The sequence below is a fragment of the Vipera berus genome, assembly GCF_964194415.1.
Source record: "Vipera berus genome assembly, chromosome: W".
Taxonomy (NCBI): Eukaryota; Metazoa; Chordata; class Lepidosauria; order Squamata; family Viperidae; genus Vipera; species Vipera berus.
The window spans coordinates 76,424,437-76,444,212 of record NC_138210.1 but is presented as its reverse complement, the minus strand read 5'-3'; the positions used below and the strand labels follow the sequence as shown (position 1 = coordinate 76,444,212).

General features: G+C 64.4%; 4 protein-coding genes across 5 annotated transcripts; 2 read left to right on the top strand and 2 right to left on the bottom strand.

Moving 5' to 3' along the window:
• Positions 1-119: 119 nt before the first annotated feature.
• LOC308676524 (proline-, glutamic acid- and leucine-rich protein 1-like) lies at positions 120-8,296 on the bottom strand. Its single transcript, XM_081342366.1, has 18 exons — positions 7,568-8,296; positions 7,414-7,478; positions 7,221-7,326; positions 6,976-7,125; positions 6,823-6,894; positions 6,681-6,740; positions 5,830-5,980; positions 5,438-5,567; positions 5,258-5,345; positions 4,805-4,893; positions 4,595-4,711; positions 4,121-4,271; positions 3,900-4,038; positions 3,640-3,695; positions 3,157-3,363; positions 2,118-2,948; positions 1,256-1,903; positions 120-310 (listed from the first exon to the last, which is right to left on the bottom strand). Exons 1-18 carry the CDS (start codon positions 8,279-8,281, stop codon positions 212-214), a joined length of 3,873 nt encoding a protein of 1,290 aa, XP_081198492.1. The 5' UTR covers positions 8,282-8,296; the 3' UTR covers positions 120-211.
• On the top strand, positions 8,170-15,302 carry ARRB2 (arrestin beta 2). Its single transcript, XM_081342367.1, has 15 exons — positions 8,170-8,302; positions 8,711-8,741; positions 9,787-9,847; positions 10,307-10,351; positions 10,893-11,089; positions 11,217-11,276; positions 11,380-11,447; positions 11,638-11,773; positions 12,657-12,741; positions 12,897-12,969; positions 13,159-13,296; positions 13,506-13,589; positions 13,670-13,749; positions 13,832-13,886; positions 14,657-15,302. The coding sequence occupies exons 1-15, from the start codon at positions 8,280-8,282 to the stop codon at positions 14,748-14,750; spliced, it is 1,230 nt and encodes a 409-aa protein (XP_081198493.1). The 5' UTR covers positions 8,170-8,279; the 3' UTR covers positions 14,751-15,302.
• On the bottom strand, positions 15,297-17,660 carry LOC308676476 (uncharacterized protein; the record flags this gene model as incomplete). The annotated part of the gene is made up of 8 exons (XM_081342290.1): positions 15,297-15,648; positions 15,735-15,793; positions 15,933-15,999; positions 16,267-16,329; positions 16,404-16,634; positions 17,092-17,165; positions 17,253-17,307; positions 17,395-17,660. 8 exons carry the CDS (start codon positions 17,658-17,660, stop codon positions 15,609-15,611), a joined length of 855 nt encoding a protein of 284 aa, XP_081198416.1. The 3' UTR covers positions 15,297-15,608.
• On the top strand, positions 17,632-19,533 carry MED11 (mediator complex subunit 11). 2 transcript variants are annotated; one of them, XM_081342813.1, is made up of 3 exons: positions 17,681-17,843; positions 17,936-18,066; positions 18,137-19,533. In XM_081342813.1, exons 1-3 carry the CDS (start codon positions 17,741-17,743, stop codon positions 18,272-18,274), a joined length of 372 nt encoding a protein of 123 aa, XP_081198939.1. In that variant the 5' UTR covers positions 17,681-17,740; the 3' UTR covers positions 18,275-19,533. The 2 variants fall into 2 exon arrangements, with proteins under 2 accessions (XP_081198938.1, XP_081198939.1); XM_081342812.1 differs by having other exon boundaries at positions 17,632-17,843; positions 17,936-19,533.
• Positions 19,534-19,776: the final 243 nt, after the last annotated feature.

The window sequence follows — 19,776 nt, the reverse complement described above, 5'->3', positions numbered from 1 at the left end:
CCGGTTCGAGATCGGCGGAAAGCCCCGACGCGTCCCCCCCCCGCGAGGAGGCAGCCCCCTCCCTCGAAGCGCCGCCCCGGAGCCGCCCTTCCCGCCCCGCTCACGGCAACCCGAGGCGGTTCACGTGCAACACGAGAGAACTTTATTGAAAAGTGGAAGCGAACAGGGAGAGCCAAAGGCTGCTCGGGGCAGCCGCTCCCCTCCCCCCCCCTCAGGAGCACGGCTGGCCGGGGTCTCTCTCCTCGTCCGGCGGGCAGTCCACGAAGTCTGCCAGCATGGCCTCCGTCTCGTCCAGCGCGGGTCTGCCGCCCTGAGGGGGGAAAGAGCCACCGTCAGCGGGCCCTGCTGGGTCAAAGCACCTTCCAGGCGTGCAGCATAAGCGGCCGGCCGGGGGAGGGGGGTCACTGAGGGGTCTCTGCTTCAGGGAGCGGTCAAGGCTGACCAGAAGCTGCCAGGACGCGGGCGCACCCCCGCATAAGGGCCCCCGGAGCAAATCCGTGGGGAGAGGGGGGTGGGACTGTCCCCAAGAGGGCAGCTATTCTGTTCCTGGTCTCCAGTAACGCCGTTGCGATCTCCAAAAACTGATTTTACACAGCAAGTACAAATTTGTGCAAATTACCCCCAACATAAGAACAGCTGCTCCGTGCAGAGCCAGAGCCCCCCCTCCCCCACTGGATCAGGGAACCCCCCCCAAGGGAAGCGGGTGGGGCTGAGCAGCTGGCATTACTCTGAAAAGGGGGGGGGCAGACTGCCCAGGAAGAGGAAAGCTCCCCTCCTGCCCCGTGTGGAACGTACCCCGAACTGCCCTGTGAACCCGTCCGGCCGGAGCCCATTGTAACAAAACTGCTGCTTGGACTGCAGACCCCCAACGCCCCCCCCTAGCACGGAGGGCTCAGCAAGCCAAGCCCAGAAGCTCGACAGAAAGAGAGGGCAGTTCACTCAGCCAGCGTTGCCGAGACCTTCACCCAGGTGTCCTCATGAACTTACCCAGCAGTCCCAGCTCGTGCATTGCTTTTAAGTTCCCACCGAGACCAGTAATGCCACCCTAGCCCTAGGCCTTAGTGCAGCCAGGCAGATCACCCAAGGGGGGGGGGTTTCCGAGCAACAGGGGAGGGCACCCCTCTGCAATCGAACACAACTCCAAACCCAGGAGCAGAGCATGTTCCAAGCCTCGCCCTGGGCCCTCCGTTCCAGGAGGGCCACTGGCCCCCGTGCCCCTCCTTCAGGGGCTCCCCTCCCTGGGTCCGGGTCTCACCTCTTCCTCCTTCACTTCCAGCACCTCTTCGTCCGGCTGCAGCAGCTTCTCCGGCTCCCCCTGCCCAGCCCCGGAGTCCGGACCGGCCTCCGCCCCGTCCCCACTGGAGCCTGCGTGGACGGCCTCCTCCGGCTGTAGAGATGCTGCCGAGGCTGCCCCCAAGGCGCCCTCCTTTGGCTCAGAGTGGCCCTCCTGGTCCATGAGGGCCCCCGGCGGGGTGGGCCCCTCCTGCAGGGCAGGCAGAGGGAGGGGCTGGGCCCCCGGGAGCAGAGGCAAGGCCGTGTCCTCCTCCTCCTCCTCCGCCTTCAGCAGCAGCAGGGCCGCCGTCTGCTCTCCCTCCTCCTCCTCCTCCTCCTCCTCCTCAGGGGGGTGGAAGGCTTCCTCTTCGACCTCCATCAGCAGCCCAGCTCCCCCGTCCTCCTCGTCCTCCGCCAGCTTGAGCGGCCCGTCTTTCACCGCAGGCAGAAGCGCCGGAGGTTCCTCTTCGTTCCTTCGAGGCAGAGGAGGCAGGCCCTCCTCTTCCTCCTCCTCCTCCGTCAGGCCGTCCTCCTCCTCCTCCTCCTCCGTCAGGCCCTCCTCGTCCTCATCAAAGTCATCCTCCTCCTCGTCCATCTCAAACTCCCCCTCCTCTTCATCAAACTCTTCCTCCTGGCCAGCCGAGGGACAGAAGCTCCTGACACTCCCCCCAGCAGCTGCTCTGGGCAACCACGAAGGGCCTGCCGAGGAACAGAGGCCAGCCACGCTCCCCGTAGGCTCCGCCGTCACCCTACTTCCCCGAGGGGTGCTCGAAACCTTCCCCCCCCCCGCTGCAGCAGGGGTTTTGAGGCCAGGATCACCACTGCCGCCCCCACCCAGTCCTCACCTCCTCCTCTTCCTCGTCCAGGTATTCCTCGTCCTCGGGGAAGTCCTCTTCCTCCTCCTCCTCCTCCTCCTCCTCCTCCTCGCTGCTGTTGATGTTGATGACTGTGGGGTCCTCCTCCAGCAGAGCAGGCAGGGGGGCTTCGGCAGCTGCTGCGACCGGGGAAGATGGCCGCACCGGCGCTGCCGAGGCAGGCGGTGGGATCGCCAGGGCAAGGGGCGCTGGGCTCTCCAAGGGGGCCTCCTCGCAGGCCACCAAAGGGGAGGTGGGGAGCGGAAGGGCAGCGGGAGGGATGGGCAGGGGCGGGGGGGCTGGAGCAGCTGCAGGGACTGGAGCAGAGTTAAGGGTGCTGGTCGCCTTCCCCAGCTGCCCCTTGGGCACGATGACCACGCTGTCATCCGAGTCGCTCTCCAGAGAGATCTCAACGTCGTCCTCTTCCTCCTTGTCGTAATGGACGAACACGGAGCGCCGCCACTTGGCCCCGGTGGCCAGAGCAGCCGCCTCTGCGGTACCCGGGGAGGGAGGGGGAACGGGCTCCTCAGGGATGAGGCGAGGGGGCAGCTGAGGGGCCGCGAGCCCAGGCAGGGGCAGGCCCAGCGAGTTGGCAGGGAGAGGCCCAGGGGCTGGAGGGAGGGGCCGGGGGGCCGGGAAGGGCACCGGGACAGCCGGGCGGAAGGGAGACAGTGTGGCAGCCGCAGCCGCCGCAGCAGGGGAGACCTCCGAGGAGCCGGGCAGGTGGGCGGAAGGGGCAACCAGCGGGAGCTGCAGGGATGGCACCCGAGGGTGAAGGAGGGCGTTGCAGATGATGGCAGCCTCCGTGCAGAAGGAGGAGACCTGCAGGAGGAAGACGCAGCATGCTCGGCAGGGGGAAAGGAACACCCCACTCGGAAGCCCCAGGAAAGAGCCACCAATTCCGGGCCTCCCCAAACCCCCAGGGACGCAAAGACGGGCTGAAGCCGGAGGAAGAGGAGGGTCCTGGGGCCCCAGTCCCTCCTTCAGCCAGGGACCCTCCGTTTCCCTCTGGGAGAGGAAGGCGACTCACCTGAAGGTTGGGGTCCGTGCGCCCCTGGCTCAGCAGCCGGAGGGCGCAATGCAGAGGCGGGGGGCAGGCAGGGGCGGGAGCCAGGCTCAAGGCCAGCAGGAGGCGGTAGAGTTCACGGCGGCAGTTGGCCCTGGCGTAGGGGGATCCTGGGGGCAGCTCCGCCTGGCCCAGCCGGATCAGCAGCGGGATCACCAGTTCCTGCAATCTCTGGGGAGGAAGGATCAGGGCGACGGCCCCTCAGCAGCAGCAGTGCCGGAGGGGGGGGGGGAGAGGGGAGAGACACTATTCCCAAAGTCCAGCAATGCTGAGTTGCTCCACGTGCTTGGAAGACCCGAGTGGCAGGGGTCTCTGAGCACGTGCAGAGGGCCTCCCGCTCCTTCCCAGGTCTGCCTTCTCCCCACAGCCTGTGCTGCCCTCCCAAACGCCCCATCTTGGCACAACTGAGGCTGTGACCCCCGCAGCCACAGGAATTGGCTGGCTCACCGTGTGGAGCTGCTCCTTCATGAGGCTGCCAGAGAGGAGGAGAGCCCTGCTCAGGCCTGGAAAAGAGAGAAGCCTTGCTGGGGCCGCCCAGATGTGGGCTGGCTGCCCACCCCTTTTAGGAAGGCAAAAAAGTGACTGGGAAGAGGGGGGTGAGCCCTGTCTGCCCCCCCACACACACACAACACTGTCAAGCTCTGGGCCTACTAAGGAAGGACTCCGCGTTCCCAGCGCCAGCAAGAGCCGCCTGGCGGACAAGTCACCTTGCAAGGCTGCCAGGCACACGTCGCTGTTGGCCTGAGGGTCATGCTTGCGGAAGGGGCACGCGAGGCCGCCCACCGTGGACAGCCGGGGCTTCTTCGCAGCGCTGGGCTTCCCCTCTGAGTCTGCACTCGGCTGGATCTGGGGGGCAAAACGGGTGAAGGAGCGCAGCCCTTGCCTCCTGGCTCACCCCCAATGGAGAAGGCGAGGGGGGGTCTCTCACCTTTAGGGTGTCACTTGGGGGGGTGATGTCATTGATCAAGTGTCCCAGCAAGGCCTCACTTTGGCTGCTGTGCCCCAGCAGGACCCCGGAGGCTGCTCCGGCCACTTGCACCCACAGATCCAGGACTTGGTACAGCCGAGCCCGAACCGCACTGAGGAGACAGAGGGCACGGGGGGAATTCCTCATCATGCTCCCTCCCCAGGGTGGACGTGTCCCTGGCAGCAGTTGTAGCCGAAGGATCAGACCGAGGGAGGGGGGGGGACAGGTTCTCTGCTGCCCTACCCAGGCACAGAACAAAAGGCCAAGCAAGGGTGGCCAACCGGCCTTCTCAAGCCACGCCCTGCGGCCACAGCAGACCAGCTGGGATAGCGGGAGCTCAGGGCCCAAGTAAAAGGGCCATTGGTAACCGCTGTGAGGTAGGCCATGGGGGGGGAATGTACCGACTGCCAGCCCCAGAGGACTTCCACCACCGACCTGTAAGGCCGCTGTAGCCCAGGGGAGGGCAGATCCTGGCCAGCCTGCCACACGTTCAGCACCTGGGGGAAGAGGCGGCAGAGGGCTCCCCCAAACCGCACCAAGCGAGGACCGCACCTGCAGAGGAGGGAGGAGAGACCTCCTGCTTTGAGGATCTGGCACAAGCCTACAGGCCCCCGGCCCCCTTCTACACCCACCCCTCCCACTTACGCCAAGATGAGGGCAGCCAAGAGGTCCAGGGCCTCCAGGTGGATCGAGGGGAGCAGCAGCATCCGGAGGGGCCCATCGCCAAACCAGCTCTGAAAGCAGGGGGAGGGTCAGCCAACACCCTCTCCTGGGGGGAGCTGCCCCTCCCTCAGTGCTTCCAGGGGGTCTGATTTGCACAGAACAGACACGCCTAGCTCTGCAAAGCCTTGCAAAAACTGTTTAAGTCCCCCTCCCCAAATTGTGAAGGAGTCCCTCTCTGGGTAATCCCAGCGCTGCCCACTCCCTCCCCAGACCACCGAGCGGCCCTCACAAGAGGGTGGGCCTGCCTGCATTAAGGCCCCACCCATCCCTCCTTTCCCGAGTTGCTCTGGCCCTGAACCCTTCCTTTGCCTTTTTTGCTTTTTCTGAAAGTCAGTGAAGCTACGGCACGAGCAAACGGCACCCAGGCGCACTCACCACGTTCTTCACAGAGACGTCGAGGGCTCGGCAAACGAGGTCGAGGACAGCTTGGCCAGGAACCGTGACGGGAGCCCCAAAATCATTCCTGAAACAGCCAGGGAGGCAGGTGGGTTGAGACGGGGCCCACAGCGTGGCAGGGGCAGCCAGAGAGGAAGGGGCACCGAATCAAGGGCGGACCTTAGCATCCGGCAGAGGCATTTGGCCAAGCCCGCAAACCGTCGTTTTGCCAGGAGGAGGAGGAGGGAGGTAGCTTCTTCGTCCTGTGGCAGCAGCAGCTCCTCTCCGGGGCCGTCGTAGTGCAGCGGTTCTGAAGAGAAGAGCAGAGCGTAAAGTTTCAGCGCTTTATGCTTTTTCTGGTTCTGGGCCATCGGCTGCCCTGGCTGGCCCCGGATGGGAACACACCTGGCTTCAAAGGAAGCACTTTGGCCTCCATCGGGCGCCCGGAGATACGGGGGCTCCCCTCCGGCGGACCTCCTGCTCGAGCGGAGGCTGACCAGCTGCTGCTGGGGAGGAAATGGCCAGAGGGCCGTCTCTGCCTCGGAGGGCAGAAGTCACCGGTGCCCACTCACCTGCCTCGGCCCCCTCGTACAGCGTGCCCAGGAGGCGGTGTAGCGTGGCCACCAGACAATGCACTTGCTGCTCCCAGGACTCGCGGTACTTGAGGCCTTGTGCGAAACCTGCGCCCAGAGAAGGCAGGAGCGCATAGCACTCGCAGGCCAGCTGGGGGAAAAGGAGGGCAGCAGGGGGTGACGTAAGCAGCTGAGGGGAAGCGCCACCCCGACTTTTCAAGACAAGGACAGCTGGACGAGGAATGGAGAAGCCAGAGAGACACTGGGCCGCCTCCTTCACTGGAGGAGAGGCCAGACAGGGGGCCACAAGGCCTCCTCCCACAGCACTTCCCAGAATCAGGTGGGAACATCAGCACATGCCCCCACTGAGCAACAGCACAGCTGGCCAGCAAACTGAAAACAATTGCAAAAAAAAAAGCAAGGGTGATTCCAGAAAACTACATTTGGTTCAAAGGAAACCATCATCTTCCGGTACTTTGCATGGATCACACAAGAAACGAGAAACGGAGAGAAGCATTGAACGCTGAGCTCAGGTCAGAGAGAGAACCCTACAAGCCCTCACAATGATTGCGTCCAAGGGCTTGATGCTATCGTGCAGCACGTTTTGCCAGGAAGCATTTCTGGCGAGGTGACTTGCTAGCTTGGGTCCTCCCCTGAACGCCCACACCAGCCATACTGCTTGCCCCACACACCAGTCACAGGACCTGGAGGATCCAGGAATGGGAATTCGAGCAAACAGAAATGCTTCGTTTTCACTTCTGACGCAAGCAGCGGCACAAATACAATCACCGCATCTGCCACAATGAACCCGCAGCAAATACCAAACAGGCCCCACAGAGTTTTTTTTTTACCTGCTGCAGGTGAGGCGTTTCCGCATCCATGCAGGACAGGAAATAGGTGGCCAGTTTGCCCTGGGGTGAAAAAGGTGGCAGTCAGTCAGCAGGGAGGCTGGAGCAGCGGCTACCCAGGTTCTACTACGCATCTACTACTTACTCGCAGGGAGCCACAGGCTCGGGGGTAAAACGTCATGCACGCCCGGCATCCTTCCAGGACGGGGAGCTGGCACTGAGCAAAGGGGAGGAAAGGAAGGGGTCAGCCGAGACGGGCCTTCTAGGAGGGGCGCCCGATTGGGGGAGGGGGTCTCACCTCCGGTTTGAGGGCCAGCAAAGAGGTAAGGAGTCCAGGAATGTGGTTGGTGCCGATGTCTCGGGCCAGTTCAGGCAGCTGGGCAGAGTACTGCAAGAGGTCACGGAGAACCAGGGCGGCCAGCTCCATGGTGGCAGGGGGATCCTGGGACTGGGCGGGGAGAAAGGCAGCGGGTGGGGCAGGGCTGAAACACGAGGGGGGCAATGGCTACCCAGGACAAAGCCCCCCCCCCCCCGGGGACTCACCTGCAGCAAGTGCTGGAGGCTCCGCAGCCAGGCCAGGCAGTTCTGCGCGAAGGTCTCCGAGCCGCTCTCCGTCACCAGCAGCGACAGCAGGCAGAGGCCCTCGAACCTGCCCGGAGAGCAGCGTCAGCCCGCCCGGCCTCGGAAGGACCGGCAGCCCCACCGCCTCCTGGGGGGGAAGGGGGGGCAGACTCACCGCGTCTTCACGGAGCCCATCCGGGCGCTGCTGAGGACCAGCAGGCTGCTCAGCGACGGCGACGCCTGGGGCGGGAGAGAGGTCAGGCCGCGTCCGCCGGGAAGGGAAGGCGGCGCTCTGCACGCGCCCAGGGGCTGCCCGCCCGCCCGCTCACCTGCGCCTGGCCCCCGCAGTCCCGCGCGCAGCGCACCAGCCCGGCAAACCCCGGCGGCGGCGGCGGCGGCGGCGAGAGCCCATCGGCGCCCGCGGGGGGTCCCCGGCCAGGCAGCAGCAGCCCCGCCAGCGCCGCCAGCGCCAGCCCCGAGGACGGCGCGAAGGGCGGCGAGGGCGAGGCGGCGCCGGGGGACGAGGAAGAGCCGCCGCCGCCGCCGCCGCCGCCGGGAGACGAGGACGAGGAGGAGCCGCGCCGCCCGCCCGCCGCCGCCGCCGCCGCCGCCATCGCGTGCTCCGCCAGCCTCCGGGGCCGACCGCGCCTGCGCACGGGGCCGCCCTCCAGCGCGGGGCATGCCGGGAAGAGGGTCCCGAATGCCGCCCCGCCCGGAGCGAGGGGAGGCCGCGCCGCCCCCCGCCAGGCCCGGAGCCCCTCCCCCCCGAGCGGGGACCCCCGCCGAGCCCCGCCCCCGCCGAGCCTCTGGCGTCCCGGGTGGCGGCAGGTGGGGAGGCCGGCCGGGGGGGGGAGGGGAGCGAGGGCGGCGCCGAGGCCGCGATTGGCCGCCTCGCAGACCACGTGACGGTGCCCGGACCGGGCATGGCTTCCCTGCGGTCCGCGCCGCCCTCCCGCCGCGCCGCGCCTCCAGAGCCGCCCCGACAGTAGCAGCCGCGGCAGCGCAGCCGAGCGGGCGAGCAGGCAGCCGAACCCCGCCGGCATGGGGGAGAAAGCGGGCACCAGGTGGGCCTCGGGGGTCTGCGGGGTGGGGGCGGCCCTTCTCCCTGCGCGCACCCGGGAACGGCGCACGGCCGCCCCGCTCCCACCGGCGCCCGGTCCGGATGCCCGCCGCGCCCGGGAACGGGCGGCTCGGGAGGGGGGGCGGGTGGCAAACGGGGAGGGGGCGCGTGTCCGAGGGGTCCGAGGAGCAGCCCCCGCCCCTCGCGGCCCCCCGGCAGCGCCCCCCCCGCCCCGTTGCCCTTGGCGGCGGGCGTCGCACCTGCTGCCGGCCGTTCCCGGCAGCGCACCCGGCCCCCTCCCGGAGGGCCTCCCGGTCCCCCAAGTGCTGGGGGGCTCTGGCTGTTGGGGCGGGTTGAGGGACGCGAGTTCCGCCTGGCCACATCCTCTTTTTCCTTCCTTTTTCTGTCGCAGAGTTTTCAAAAAGTCCAGCCCCAACTGCAAAGTAAGTCTTTGGCTGCGGTTCTTGTTTTTCTTTCCTGCGTTTTGGAGGAAGAAGCGGGACTCTACCGAGCCGAAGGGCCAACCTCTTTCCGACGCCCTCCCCTGTGGGCCTTCTGGTGGCCGTGGGGCGCAGGCAGACCCGGGGGGGGGGGCTTTGGCAGTCCCCACGTCCTTGGCCCTCGCCCGACTCCTCAGCTGGCCCCTGAGCCGGAGCTGCCTGTCGGAGGGCCACTGGCGAGGCTGCCCCACCCGTCTCCCCCGTGGCGGGCTTCCTGCCCTCCTTCCTCCCCCGCCTGGGCCGCTTCCTTCCTCTCGCAGCACAACCTGCCTGGCTGAGAGCTGCCCGCTGCCGGGGCCTCTCCCCCCTGCCTGAGACTTACACGGGACAGGAAGAAAGCTGTGCAATTAGCTTCAGCCCCATCTTCGGGGGGGGGGGGTGCAGGCCCATCTCTGCCAGGGGAGCAGGCAGGGGCCTTTAGCCGCAGGGCTGTGCTGCTGGGTGACCGGCAGGCCCCATCCACCTGAGGAGCGGCAGGCCTCTTGTCCACGGAGGGAGGTTGGCCAGGCCATGACGGCAGGGTAGGGATGGGAGGCAGGTGGGGTGTCCTCCGCAGGGAGCAGGTCGGTTACTGGGAAACAGGCTGCCTGGCCGGGGGGGGGGGGGCAGCTGCGGTGCTGGAGGCTTGTTGATGCCCAGCATCTCCCTGGCGATGCTCCTGGGCCAGGCTGGTGGCTGCTGCCCCCAGGGAGGCGAGGAACGAGGCTGTGGGGAGGAGGGAGGCGCTGCCCAGCAACAGGTGCAGGCAAGCCTCCGCGTGATGGGGAGGGGGCTGCCCTGGCAGCTAGAGGGAGGAATAGGATGGGAGCCTCTGGAGCTGGACCAGATCCGATGCCAGTTGTCAGCCAGCTGCAAGCTGTATCAGAAGCAACTGGGCAGCTGCATGTGGGGTGGATGTTGCAAAGGTAGCCCCAAATCGGAGGGGAGGGGTCCGCCTTTCAAGGTCGTCAGGAGAGGTTCACGATTCCCTCCCCTTTGTCTCTACCAGCTCACTGTTTACCTGGGAAAGCGTGACTTTGTGGATCACCTGGACAGGGTTGACCCCGTTGGTAAGCAAGCCAGCCACGTACGATTGGCCCGTCCCCCGGGGGTTTCCTTTGCAAAAACAGGAGTGCAGCTGGGGACAGGGTGGGCTCCAGCTGTGTTTTGTTCACCTGAGGAAGGGTGCCACGTTCAGGTGTTGTTGTTAGTGCATCAGCCGAGTTGCCTGCAAGGTCCCAAGGAGGAGGGAGATGCAGAACCTATTCTAAGGGTTCAGCCTAGAAACCTTCATACTGAAACTGTCAGGTGGGGGGGGGCTGAACTCAATGAATTGCCACGGGATTCTGTGGCTGCCAAAGGCCAGGCCAGCTGCTGCCATCAGGCAGGGCCTGGTGGGTCACTTGGGTGAGGGGCTCTGCCCCACGATCAGAGCCAGTGGCGAGAGACGATGGAGCTAGGAGTTTGCCCTGGGTTGGGGCTCCTTCTCTCTTGACACCCCCTCCCGTTTCCTCCTTCCTCCGTGTCAGACGGCGTTGTTCTTGTTGACCCGGAATATCTCAAGGATCGGAAAGGTGAGCCTGGCGTCAAATCGGAAGAGGGGATCTTGGCAGAATCTTCCTGGGGGGTAGGGGAGCGCTGTGCTTGGCATGGAAGATGCGAGGAAAGCGAGATTTAGGGAGTCTGCCAGAGAAATCGGTTGGTTGATTTCCACCGATCTCTGCTGCTTTCCTTCTGTCCGAGACGGAGCCTCAAAAGGCCTCAATGCAGAGACAGCTGTGGCAGCCGGCTTTGGCCTTTGTGGGAAGCAGCCGGCCAGCCTTAGATGACCAACGGTGCCTCATCTGCAATGACCACAGAGCAGAATTAGGTTAAATTGAAAAAAGGGGGAGGGGGGACCTTGAGCCAGAAGCGACGCTGATTACAAACAAGGAACGGCCACACGCTCTGCTTCAGACTGGCTATTGGGTAGGTGGGGGACCCGGGAAACGGCTCTCAACCATCCTGGCCTACGGAAGCGGGAGTGGCCTTTTCCGGCTTCCCTCGTCTTTCCCTCCGAGTCTTGGGGGGCTGGAAGAAGGTCCCTCTAACGTAGCCTCCCTCCCTCCCGGCCAGTTTTTGTGACGCTGACGTGTGCCTTCCGCTATGGCCGTGAGGATCTGGATGTTCTGGGCCTCTCCTTCCGCAAGGATCTCTTCCTGGCCTCCTGGCAGGCCTTCCCCCCTGCCGAGGGCTCCCCTGAGCAACTCACCCGCTTGCAGGAGCGGCTGCTGCGCAAACTGGGTGCCAATGCCCACCCCTTCAGCTTCATGGTAAGCCGGCCGGTCCCCAACAGCCCCTATTGCCCCCAGAGTGGGCCTGCTCTTCGTCCCAGGCAGAGCAGGAGCTCCTCCCTGTGAAGACCCCCCCCCTCAACACACCTTTGTGTCTCCTCCGCAGATCCCCCAGAACCTGCCGTGTTCGGTGACGTTGCAGCCGGGCCCAGAGGACACAGGGAAGGTGGGTCTCGGGGAGGGGGAGGGGCGATTCTGGCGGGAGGAAGGGGTGTGTGAAGCCATAGGATTGGCAGCCCCGGCCCTGAGAACGGCCCTTTCCCTTGCAGGCTTGTGGCGTGGACTTTGAGATTCGGGCATTTTGTGCCAAAAACCTGGAGGAGAAGATTCACAAAAGGTGGGTGAGAGCAGACCCAGCAGTGGCCGCCCCCTCCCTGAAGCCCTGCCCGGCAGAGGCCTCTCAGCTGTGCGTCTCCTGGCATCTCCCCACCCCGCCTGGAAAGCTGCCCCCAGCTCTGCTTCCCCCCCCCCCCCCGCTGGCTTGGTCTCTGCCCCTCCTGATTGTCTCCTGCTGTCCCCCCTCCCAGGAACTCCGTCCGCCTGATTATCCGGAAAGTCCAGTATGCCCCCGAGAAGCCTGGCCCGCAGCCCATGGCCGAGACCACCCGCCACTTCCTGATGTCCGACCGGTCCTTACACCTGGAAGCTTCCCTCGACAAGGAGGTAAGGGAGGCGCTGAGCGGCGCTCGGCCTGCTGCACGGGAGACCCTTGCCAAAGCCACGGGGGGGGGACGGACCACCCTGCCCAGTGGGGAGAGTGCTTTGCGCCTGGCTGGAAAGTTAATTTACCCTTCGGAGACCTCAACAGGAAGCAACATGACTTCTGCCACAGTTTGGACAGGAAACTGGAAAACCACGCTTGGTGGATTTGTCAACCACGAGCTGCCATGGTCCACAAGATTATTTTCAAAAAAAGTTCTTCCCGTTTGGCTGGTCTGGTGAAAATAAGGACTAGGGGGGACATGATAGCAGTACCCCAGCATTTGAGGGGCTGGCCCAAAGAAGAGGAGGGGGTCAAATTATTTTGCAAAGCACCTGAAGGCAGGACAAGAAGCAACGGGTAGAAACTAATCAAGGAGGGAAGCAAACTTGGATCTAAGAAGAAACTTCCTGACAGTGAGGAGACTTAACCAGTGGGATGGCTTCCCTCCAGAAATTGTGGGTGCTTCATCGCTGGAGGTTTTTAAGAAGAGGCCGGACGGTCACTTGTCTGAAACTGTGTAAGATCACCCTGCCTGAGCAAGGTCCCGGACTAGAAGACCTCCAAGGTCCCTTGCATCTTCGTTTTGATTCTGATTCCGTTTTCAGGAAGCATAAACGCTCTGGGAGCTGGATTTATTCTGTTTGCTTCTTCCCATTTGTCCAGGAGTGTTTCCGTGGGTGTTTAGACTTCTCTAGGCCTGGTCAGAAGTGAGCTGTTCCTCCCTCAGCAGAGCAGCCCTTCCCGGCTGAGAGCTGGTTGTCCGGACTGGGGGGGGGGGGCTGGGGGCACCTGGCAAGCAGGAATGGGGGGTGGTTTGACATGCCTGTCTGGTTTCCTTCCTAGCTTTATTATCACGGTGAGCCAATCAGCGTCAATGTTCACGTGACCAACAACTCCAGCAAAAGCGTCAAGAAAGTGAAAGTGGCCGGTAGGGAGGGGCCCAATGTCTGGAAGCCTGGCCTTGGGCGGGGGGCCCCCACCCTGAGTACCTGATGGGTGGGGTGGGGGAGAGGTGTTCCTCAGCCCCTCCCCGGGTTAAGAAAGGGAGGGGCTCCCCGACTGACCCGCCTTCCCTTCCGGCAGTGCGGCAGTACGCGGACATCTGCCTCTTCAGCACCGCCCAGTACAAGTGTCCCGTGGCCCAGATTGAGCAGGAGTGAGTATTCCCCCTATGCCCCCCCCCCCCCGCAGCAAGCAAATATTCCCTTCCGGAGCCCTGTGTGGGGCTGTCTTGTTATTAAAAGCCTCTCTTTGAAGCCTCGAGGTTCCCAGCTCTACTCAGAAAATTGGGGGGGGAGGGTTGGGGAGCAGCGTGTCTGACCAGTCTCGCTCCTCCCCCTGCCAGAGACCAGGTGGCCCCCAGCTCCACTTTCTGCAAGGTTTACACGCTCACACCGCAGCTGAGCAACAACCGGGAAAAGCGTGGGCTGGCCCTGGACGGGAAGCTGAAGCACGAGGACACCAACCTGGCCTCCTCCACCATGTGAGCCAGCCTGTCCCAGGGCTCCTTGGCGGGGTGTGTGTGTGTCTGTGTCTGTGTGTGTCTGGCCACGCAGAATGGCCCCAGACAGGCCCGGCCCTGCAGGCTCTGGGCTTGCGGGGACGCTGCTCAAGAGCCGGGGAGCTGTCCTTCCACGTGGGGGATGGTTTGTGTGTCTCCCCCCCCCCCAACTCTCCTCTCTTGCTCTGCAGCGTGACAGAGGGCATCAACAAGGAAGTCCTGGGCATCCTGGTCTCCTACAGGGTCAAAGTGAAGCTGGTGGTCTCGCGGGGAGGGTAAGTCTTGGGCGGGGGCCCTCCGGTCTTTGTCCCCCACCTGGTGCTGAGTGACCAAAGGCTGTTTCTCTCCCTGCCAGGGATGTGGCGGTGGAGCTGCCCTTTGTCCTGATGCACCCGAAGCCGCCCGAGCAGCTCTCCCCGACGCAGCCCCCAGCAGGTGAGGCCCTGCCCCTCCCCCCTTTCCTCCCCCATTCCAGCTCCCTGCAACTGCTTCACACTCCCCTCTTGTTCCTCCCCAGACGTGCCAGAATCGGACCTGCCGATTGATGCCAACCTGATTGAGTTTGAACCCAAGTAAGAGGCATGGGGAGGGGGCTCTCCTGGTAGATGGGGGAGGGAGATAATGGGGCAGCTGCGGATCAGAGCATCGTTTGGGCCTCTCCCTGCCTGAGCAGAGGCCGCCTTCGTTTGCGTCTTCCAGAGACCGGAAGGCAGCCGTGCCACGAATTTGATCCTCCACAACTCCACCACGTTCTCTCTGATGGGCCCTTTGACAGAACCCCCCCCCCGGGGCAGGAGTTGTCCTGTTCCTGCTTCAGCACTCCCCGCCCCGCTCTTCCGTAAAAAACATTTCTAGCCCAGAAAAAAATAGCCTCAGCCTCCCCTTGTCCAAGGTGCCCGTGGCATGCCTCCGATCTTCCCACGGACAGGAAACGCTGGAGCAGCTTCCTCGGCCCCCAGGAGGCTGAATCTGCAGGGGGGCTTCGGACAGGGGCATCCCAGTCCTGAAAGGGATCGGCGGTTTTGCCCCTCCCAGTTGCCCTGGATCCGGAAGCTGCCGAGTATAAACAGCCCAGCAGACGCTCCAGTGCAGACCAATCACGTACTTCACTTGGTTCTGCTCGCAGGATGTGTGGACCTCTGAAACTTCCCATGGGGGGGGTGCTAAAACCTCTGGCAGAAGTGCATCCCATCTGCCCCACCTCCCGAGGCCCTGGAGGCCCTGGAGCTCTGAGCACCAATCCGCAGCTGGGCCTCTGCACAAGCACGTGCTTGGGGGGGGGGGGGAAACAGAGCCTACCCTCACCACTGAATCTGCTCCCCTTTGTCCCCCCCCCCCCCAGTTACGGGCAGGATGACGACATCGTCTTCGAGGACTTTGCCCGGCTGCGCCTGAAGGGCACGAAAGACGAGGAGGAGGCAGATTACTTCTGCTAGGGGCCCTTGGGACAGCAGCCCCCCCCCGGCAAGCATCCTCTCCGACTACCACCTTCCCCACCTTGTCCTGTTGCTGTAGTGCGGGGTGGGGTTTTCGTGTGACTAAAATTGGGGAGGGGGTCCTCCCGGCTTTTCTCCTGTTCCCCTGCTACTTTCCAAGAGGATTTTGATGTATATAACGAGCTCCCCCCACCCGCCACCCCCTCCGTCTCGCGCACTGGAGTCATTTATTGGGCATTAATGTCAGGTGGTCCCGTCCTCAAGTACCACCTTGCTGTTGTCTCCCCCTCCCCAACTCCTCTATTTTGTATCTACTATTTTAAATGCTTCAGAAGATACCGCCAGTAGAATTGGGCCCACTTGGAAAGGGACAAAGGCTTTGGATGTGTTCTGCTCAGGGCAGGCTGGCTGTTCCAGCCTCTTTGGGGGGGCGCATTTGGCCAAGTCCCCCGCCCCAGACGTGAACCTGCCCTCAGAGAGGCACAAGGACTCTCCGCTCGTTGCCCTGCCTGAGCAAAGAGCAAGTGAATAAAACAAGTGAACTGAAAGAGCTTTTTATTCATTTCCCAGGCATTAAAGGGGGGAGGGAGAGCAAACACCATGTGGGGGGGGGGCGAGGAGGGTGGTTCCGGTTGGCTCAACTCCCCATTTCTGCAGAGCAGATGGGCATTCGGGCAGCAGACTCCAAAGGGCAGATCACAAAAAAACCCCATCTTGGCTGTAGCGGTTGCACATAGCCCCCTTGGGGGGGGTCTCACCAGGCTGGGTCCCCAAGGCCTCCCAGCACTTGGATCCCAAACCAGCAGGAGCAGCTCTTGGGGTCTTGCTGCAGGCCTTTCTGGGTGCCTCTTCGGTCACTCAGGCGGCTCCCAACAGCTGCCCCTCTTCAAGATGAGCCCTTCAGCAAACGGCAGAAATGGAAGTGGCGTGTGGGTCCCCGAGACACCCCCTCCAACACACACACACAAGCCAGCAGCCGCCTACCTGCCTTCCCAGGGAACAGGATCAGGTCGGGCTGCCCGCTGGCTCCCAGCTCCAGCCACCTAGCGGAGAAACAGCCACAGTGTCCTCTTCCACGCACACACTCCCCTCCCCCAGGCAGGTGAGCTCCAGAGCCACCCCCCACCCAAAGGGAGGAAGAGCAGGCACCCCCCCCTGCCCAGCTGGGCTCTGCCTGCCTACCCACTCGGCTTCCTCGGAGGAGGTGCTGAAGCTGCGGGCCACCCCTCCATCCAGATCCACAGCAGGCCTGAGGGCAAAAGGGGGACGGGGAAGGACAGGTGGTTCAAAAGCTGCCCACTGCTACCCCCCCCCAGCCTGTGCAAAGGCTTCCTGCGGGGTTTCCCAACAGCCTCCTTACCTTGAGGGCAGAGGAGGAGACTTAGGTGGGGAAAGGACTGTGCAAGCATCTCCCCCCCCCCAAGCAGGGCTTGGAGGGGCAGCTGTGGGGAGGGAGGGGCGCTTTGCACACCTGGTGGCCCGGGAGTGGGGGGGGCTGCCACGAAAGGAAACTCACCGCCCAGCCTGGTCCCTGGCCTTGGCCAGCCTCTCCTGCAGCCGGGTCACGTTCCTCTGGTACCTGTAGGGGGGAGGTGGATTGGGGGGCTCCACCTCTGCGAGGGGGGGGTGCTCTGCCCACACTTCCCTACTCACTTCTCCTCCTGCTCATTGGCCCAGTTGACCCGCGTGGCCTCCAGCGCCTTCTCCCTCAGCCAGCGGGCCTCCAGGGTCAGCCTTCCTGCCTGGGCCTCCTGCAGAAGCGTCCGTGCCTGGGCCAGCTCCGTGCGCAGCGCTTCGTTCTCCTGGGCGAACCTCCAGGCGCGGCTCTCTGCCTCCTGGTGCTGGCGGGTGAGTGCCGCTAGGTCCCGGGCCAGGCAACCCATCCTGGCAGGACAGGCGAGCTCAGTGCCCCCGCTCCGCTTTTTGGGAGCCACGCCAAGGGTCTTCCTCGACCACACCGAGGGCGGCCCCCCTTTTGCCGATCGCCCCACGGGGACACATCCTGCACCCCGAGGGGCCCTTTCCAGTTCCAGGGGCACGGGGGGGGGCGAGTTCTGCAATTGGGCGTCCTGCAAAGGGGGAGGGGGTCCTGCGGGAGGATCGGGAGCCCCTAAGCCGCGGCCTGATGTTTGCAACAGCCATGGGGGCTCTTGGGGTGGGGGCAAAGGGCCAATCTTCATTGCGCGCGCCCCCCAGCGGAGACCCAGGCGAGGCTCGTTTTGCACCACTGGCAATTCGTCCCGCGCGAGCCCGCCCCCCCCCCCACGGCGTGGCTGACGGTACAGTCCCGCCCCCCGCAGCAGGGTCGGGGTCCGCGTCCCCCCCCCGGGAGAAGGACTACCTGGCGCGCTGCTCGCGGCTCTCGGCCTCGGCGCTCCGCAGAAGATCCGCCAGGAGGGCGACCTCCTGCCGTAACTGCGGCGGAGAAAACGGGAGCGCGTCGGTGGGACGGGGGCGCCCCTCGGTCCCCGCGGAGACCTCCCCTCCCCGCCCGGCCCTCACCTCGCCTTCCTCGCGCCGCAGCTTCACCTGGAGGACGGCCGGTTCCACGGGGGGCCTGCGAGACAGCGCCGAGGGGGTGTATCAGCCGCGGCCTCGGCCAGCCCACCTCCCCGCGCCCGGCCCGGCCCGCGGCCCCGCTCACCCCGAGGCGCCTCCGCCCGACCTTTGCGCTTCCAGCCGTTCCCGGAGCTGCTCGTCTGCGGAGCGAAGCGGAAACTCAAGTCCCGCTCCGGTGGCGGCGCGTTCCGCGGACCCCGCAGCCCCGCCCCGCCCCTCTCCGCAGCCCCGCCCCTCTCCGCAGCCCCGCCCCCGCTCACGTCGCTCCAGCAGCCGCCGCAGCCCGCGCCAGCGCCCCTCCCGCGCCTGCAGCTCCGCCCGCACGTGCTCCCGCCAGCCCCCGCGCCGCATGCCCGCCCGCCCGCCGCACGGCCCGCCGGGACTTGCAGTCCGTGCTTTTCTAACCCGCGAAAGGCGCAGGCGCAGAGAGGATGGCGGCGGCGGCGGGCGCGTACAGCCTGGGTTTGGCCAACGAGCGGCTGCGGCTGTTGGAGGAGCTGGAGCGCGAGATCGGCGCGGCGCTGCAGAGCGCAGGTGGGGCCCGGCTGGGGAGGGGGCGCAGGGGGGAGGGCGTCCCCTCCCTCCCTCCCTCCCTCCCTCCCGCTGACCTCCCCCCCCCCCGGCAGGGACGGTGATCCTGGAGCTGTCCAAGGAGAAGCCGAGCGAGCGGCTGCTGGACCGGCAGGCGGCGCAGTTCGGGGCCTCGGTGCAGAAGGTGGAGGCGGAGCTCTCGGGCCAGATCCGCTACCTGACGCAGGTGAGCAGGCGCGGGCGGGGCGGCGGGGCCCTCCGCGGCCCGGCTGACCCCCCTCCCTCCCCCCCCGCAGGTGGCCACCCGGCAGCCGCACGAGGGCTCGAGCTACGCGGCGCGCAAGGACTGCCAGATGGCCCTGAAGCGCGTCGACTTCGCCCGTCTGAAGCTGGCCGAGCTGGGCCGCGCCTGCGAGCTGATGCTGGAACAGTAGCGCCGGGCCCGGGCCGCCCCAGGGACCCTCGCCGACGCCCCGCTTCCGAGACCCCGCGCGGACCCCGGCCTGGAGCGGCTGCTTCCCGCGGGCAGCGCCCCTAGAAGAGCCGGCGGGTGGCTGGAGCTCCCCGGAAGTTCGGGGCGGTGGGCGCAGAAGTCGGCCCTCCTTTCGCAGGCCCCGGTTGGTTTCTGGACGCGTGTGGGAAGCCTTCCGACGCCCCATCAACCTGGCCTTGTTTCTCGGACTCCTCGTGGTAGAGAAGCGACTGTGTGGTTTGAAGCCCCCCAAATAAAGTTTTTCCTCCTTCCTTCCTAGTTGGAAGATGCTGCCCAGCACAAGGGGTGGGTGGGTGCAACCCTTGAAAACAGGCAGCCTCCTTCCACCCTTCCTTTTCTCCAGTCCTCCCCCCCTCCCATCTTGGGCGGGATCCTCCGGGAGGGGGGGCTCTCCAGGCCCTCCATCTCCAGCATTGCTCCCGAACAGGATGTGCCCAGGATCCCCTGGGAAATTCCAGACAAAGGCTGGGCAGCCCTGAGGGGCAGGGAAGGAAGGGAAGGAAGCTGAGCAGAGACGGCCAGCCAGAGACCCAGAGCTTCTCTTTGCAGGGCCCTGCTTACACAAAGATGTGATGGCTCACACACAGACACACGCCTGCCTCTTTTGTGCAGAAACAAGAAGGGGCCAAGTGGGGCCCTTGTCCTGGATGCCTGTGGCTTTCAGGCCCAAAAGTCCAATCTGTTGGGGGAGGGGGAGCCAGGGCCTCTCCAGGCCCACCACCACCTCCAGCACGGCTCCGCGCCCAGCTGTAGAGCAATGGGTATCGTGGCAGATAACAATTTTTGGCATGTGGCTAGACATTGGTACACCAGGGCAGGGGAGGGACCTTGTGGCCCCCAAATGCTGCTCCCGGTGGGTGCAGAATGGCTCCTACTTTCAACCCTCAAGGCCATACATTTAACATGCAGGTCTCTGTAGAGATGGAGGTCAAGGATATGAAGGGACCATGCACAGCCAACTGCCTGCCTCAGTATCCTGTTATCCACATGTCTATGAGCTCATTCCAATTAGCCTTGCCAAGGACTGCAAGGAACCAGCTAGATAAGGAAGACTCTGCCCTGGCTTGGGATGTTCGGATGTTCTCTAAGATTGACTAGGGAGTACACCAATAAACAATGCTTTTGCTGTGTGTAGTTTCCTGCTTGTTAAAACTGTATAAATACAATAAACTCTGTGTAGGAAGACAGACATATTTGGGACACCCTGCGTTGACTGGTCTCTGAACCCCGGAGGTCTCAATTTTATATTGTAAACTTGCCCAAAGTTCTGAGCAGTAAAGGTGTTTTTGCTCGATGTTAGGCATTTCCAGCTGGAAGAAATATCAACAACCTAAGATATGCAGATGATACCACTCTAATGGCAGAAAGTGAAGAGGAACTGAAGAGTCTCTTGTTGCGAGTGAAGAAGGAGAGTGCAAAAGTTGGGTTGAAACTCAACATTAA

Excerpts from the sequence above, each read along its gene's own strand:
- ARRB2 (XM_081342367.1), top strand. The coding sequence starts at position 8,280 with ATGGGGGAGAAAGCGGGCACCAG. Across the intron at positions 8,742-9,786 it reads AGTCCAGCCCCAACTGCAAA|CTCACTGTTTACCTGGGAAA; the intron begins GTAAGTCTTTGG and ends TGTCTCTACCAG. Across the intron at positions 11,448-11,637 it reads GAGGAGAAGATTCACAAAAG|GAACTCCGTCCGCCTGATTA; the intron begins GTGGGTGAGAGC and ends CCCCCCTCCCAG.
- LOC308676524 (XM_081342366.1), bottom strand. The coding sequence starts at position 8,281 with ATGCCGGCGGGGTTCGGCTGCCTGCTCGCCCGCTCGGCTGCGCTGCCG. Across the intron at positions 4,894-5,257 it reads ACGTCTCTGTGAAGAACGTG|AGCTGGTTTGGCGATGGGCC; the intron begins GTGAGTGCGCCT and ends CCCTGCTTTCAG. Across the intron at positions 4,039-4,120 it reads CCCCAAGTGACACCCTAAAG|ATCCAGCCGAGTGCAGACTC; the intron begins GTGAGAGACCCC and ends TTTGCCCCCCAG.
- MED11 (XM_081342812.1), top strand. The coding sequence starts at position 17,741 with ATGGCGGCGGCGGCGGGCGCGTACAGCCTGGGTTTGGCCAACGAGCGG. Across the intron at positions 17,844-17,935 it reads CGCGGCGCTGCAGAGCGCAG|GGACGGTGATCCTGGAGCTG; the intron begins GTGGGGCCCGGC and ends CCCCCCCGGCAG.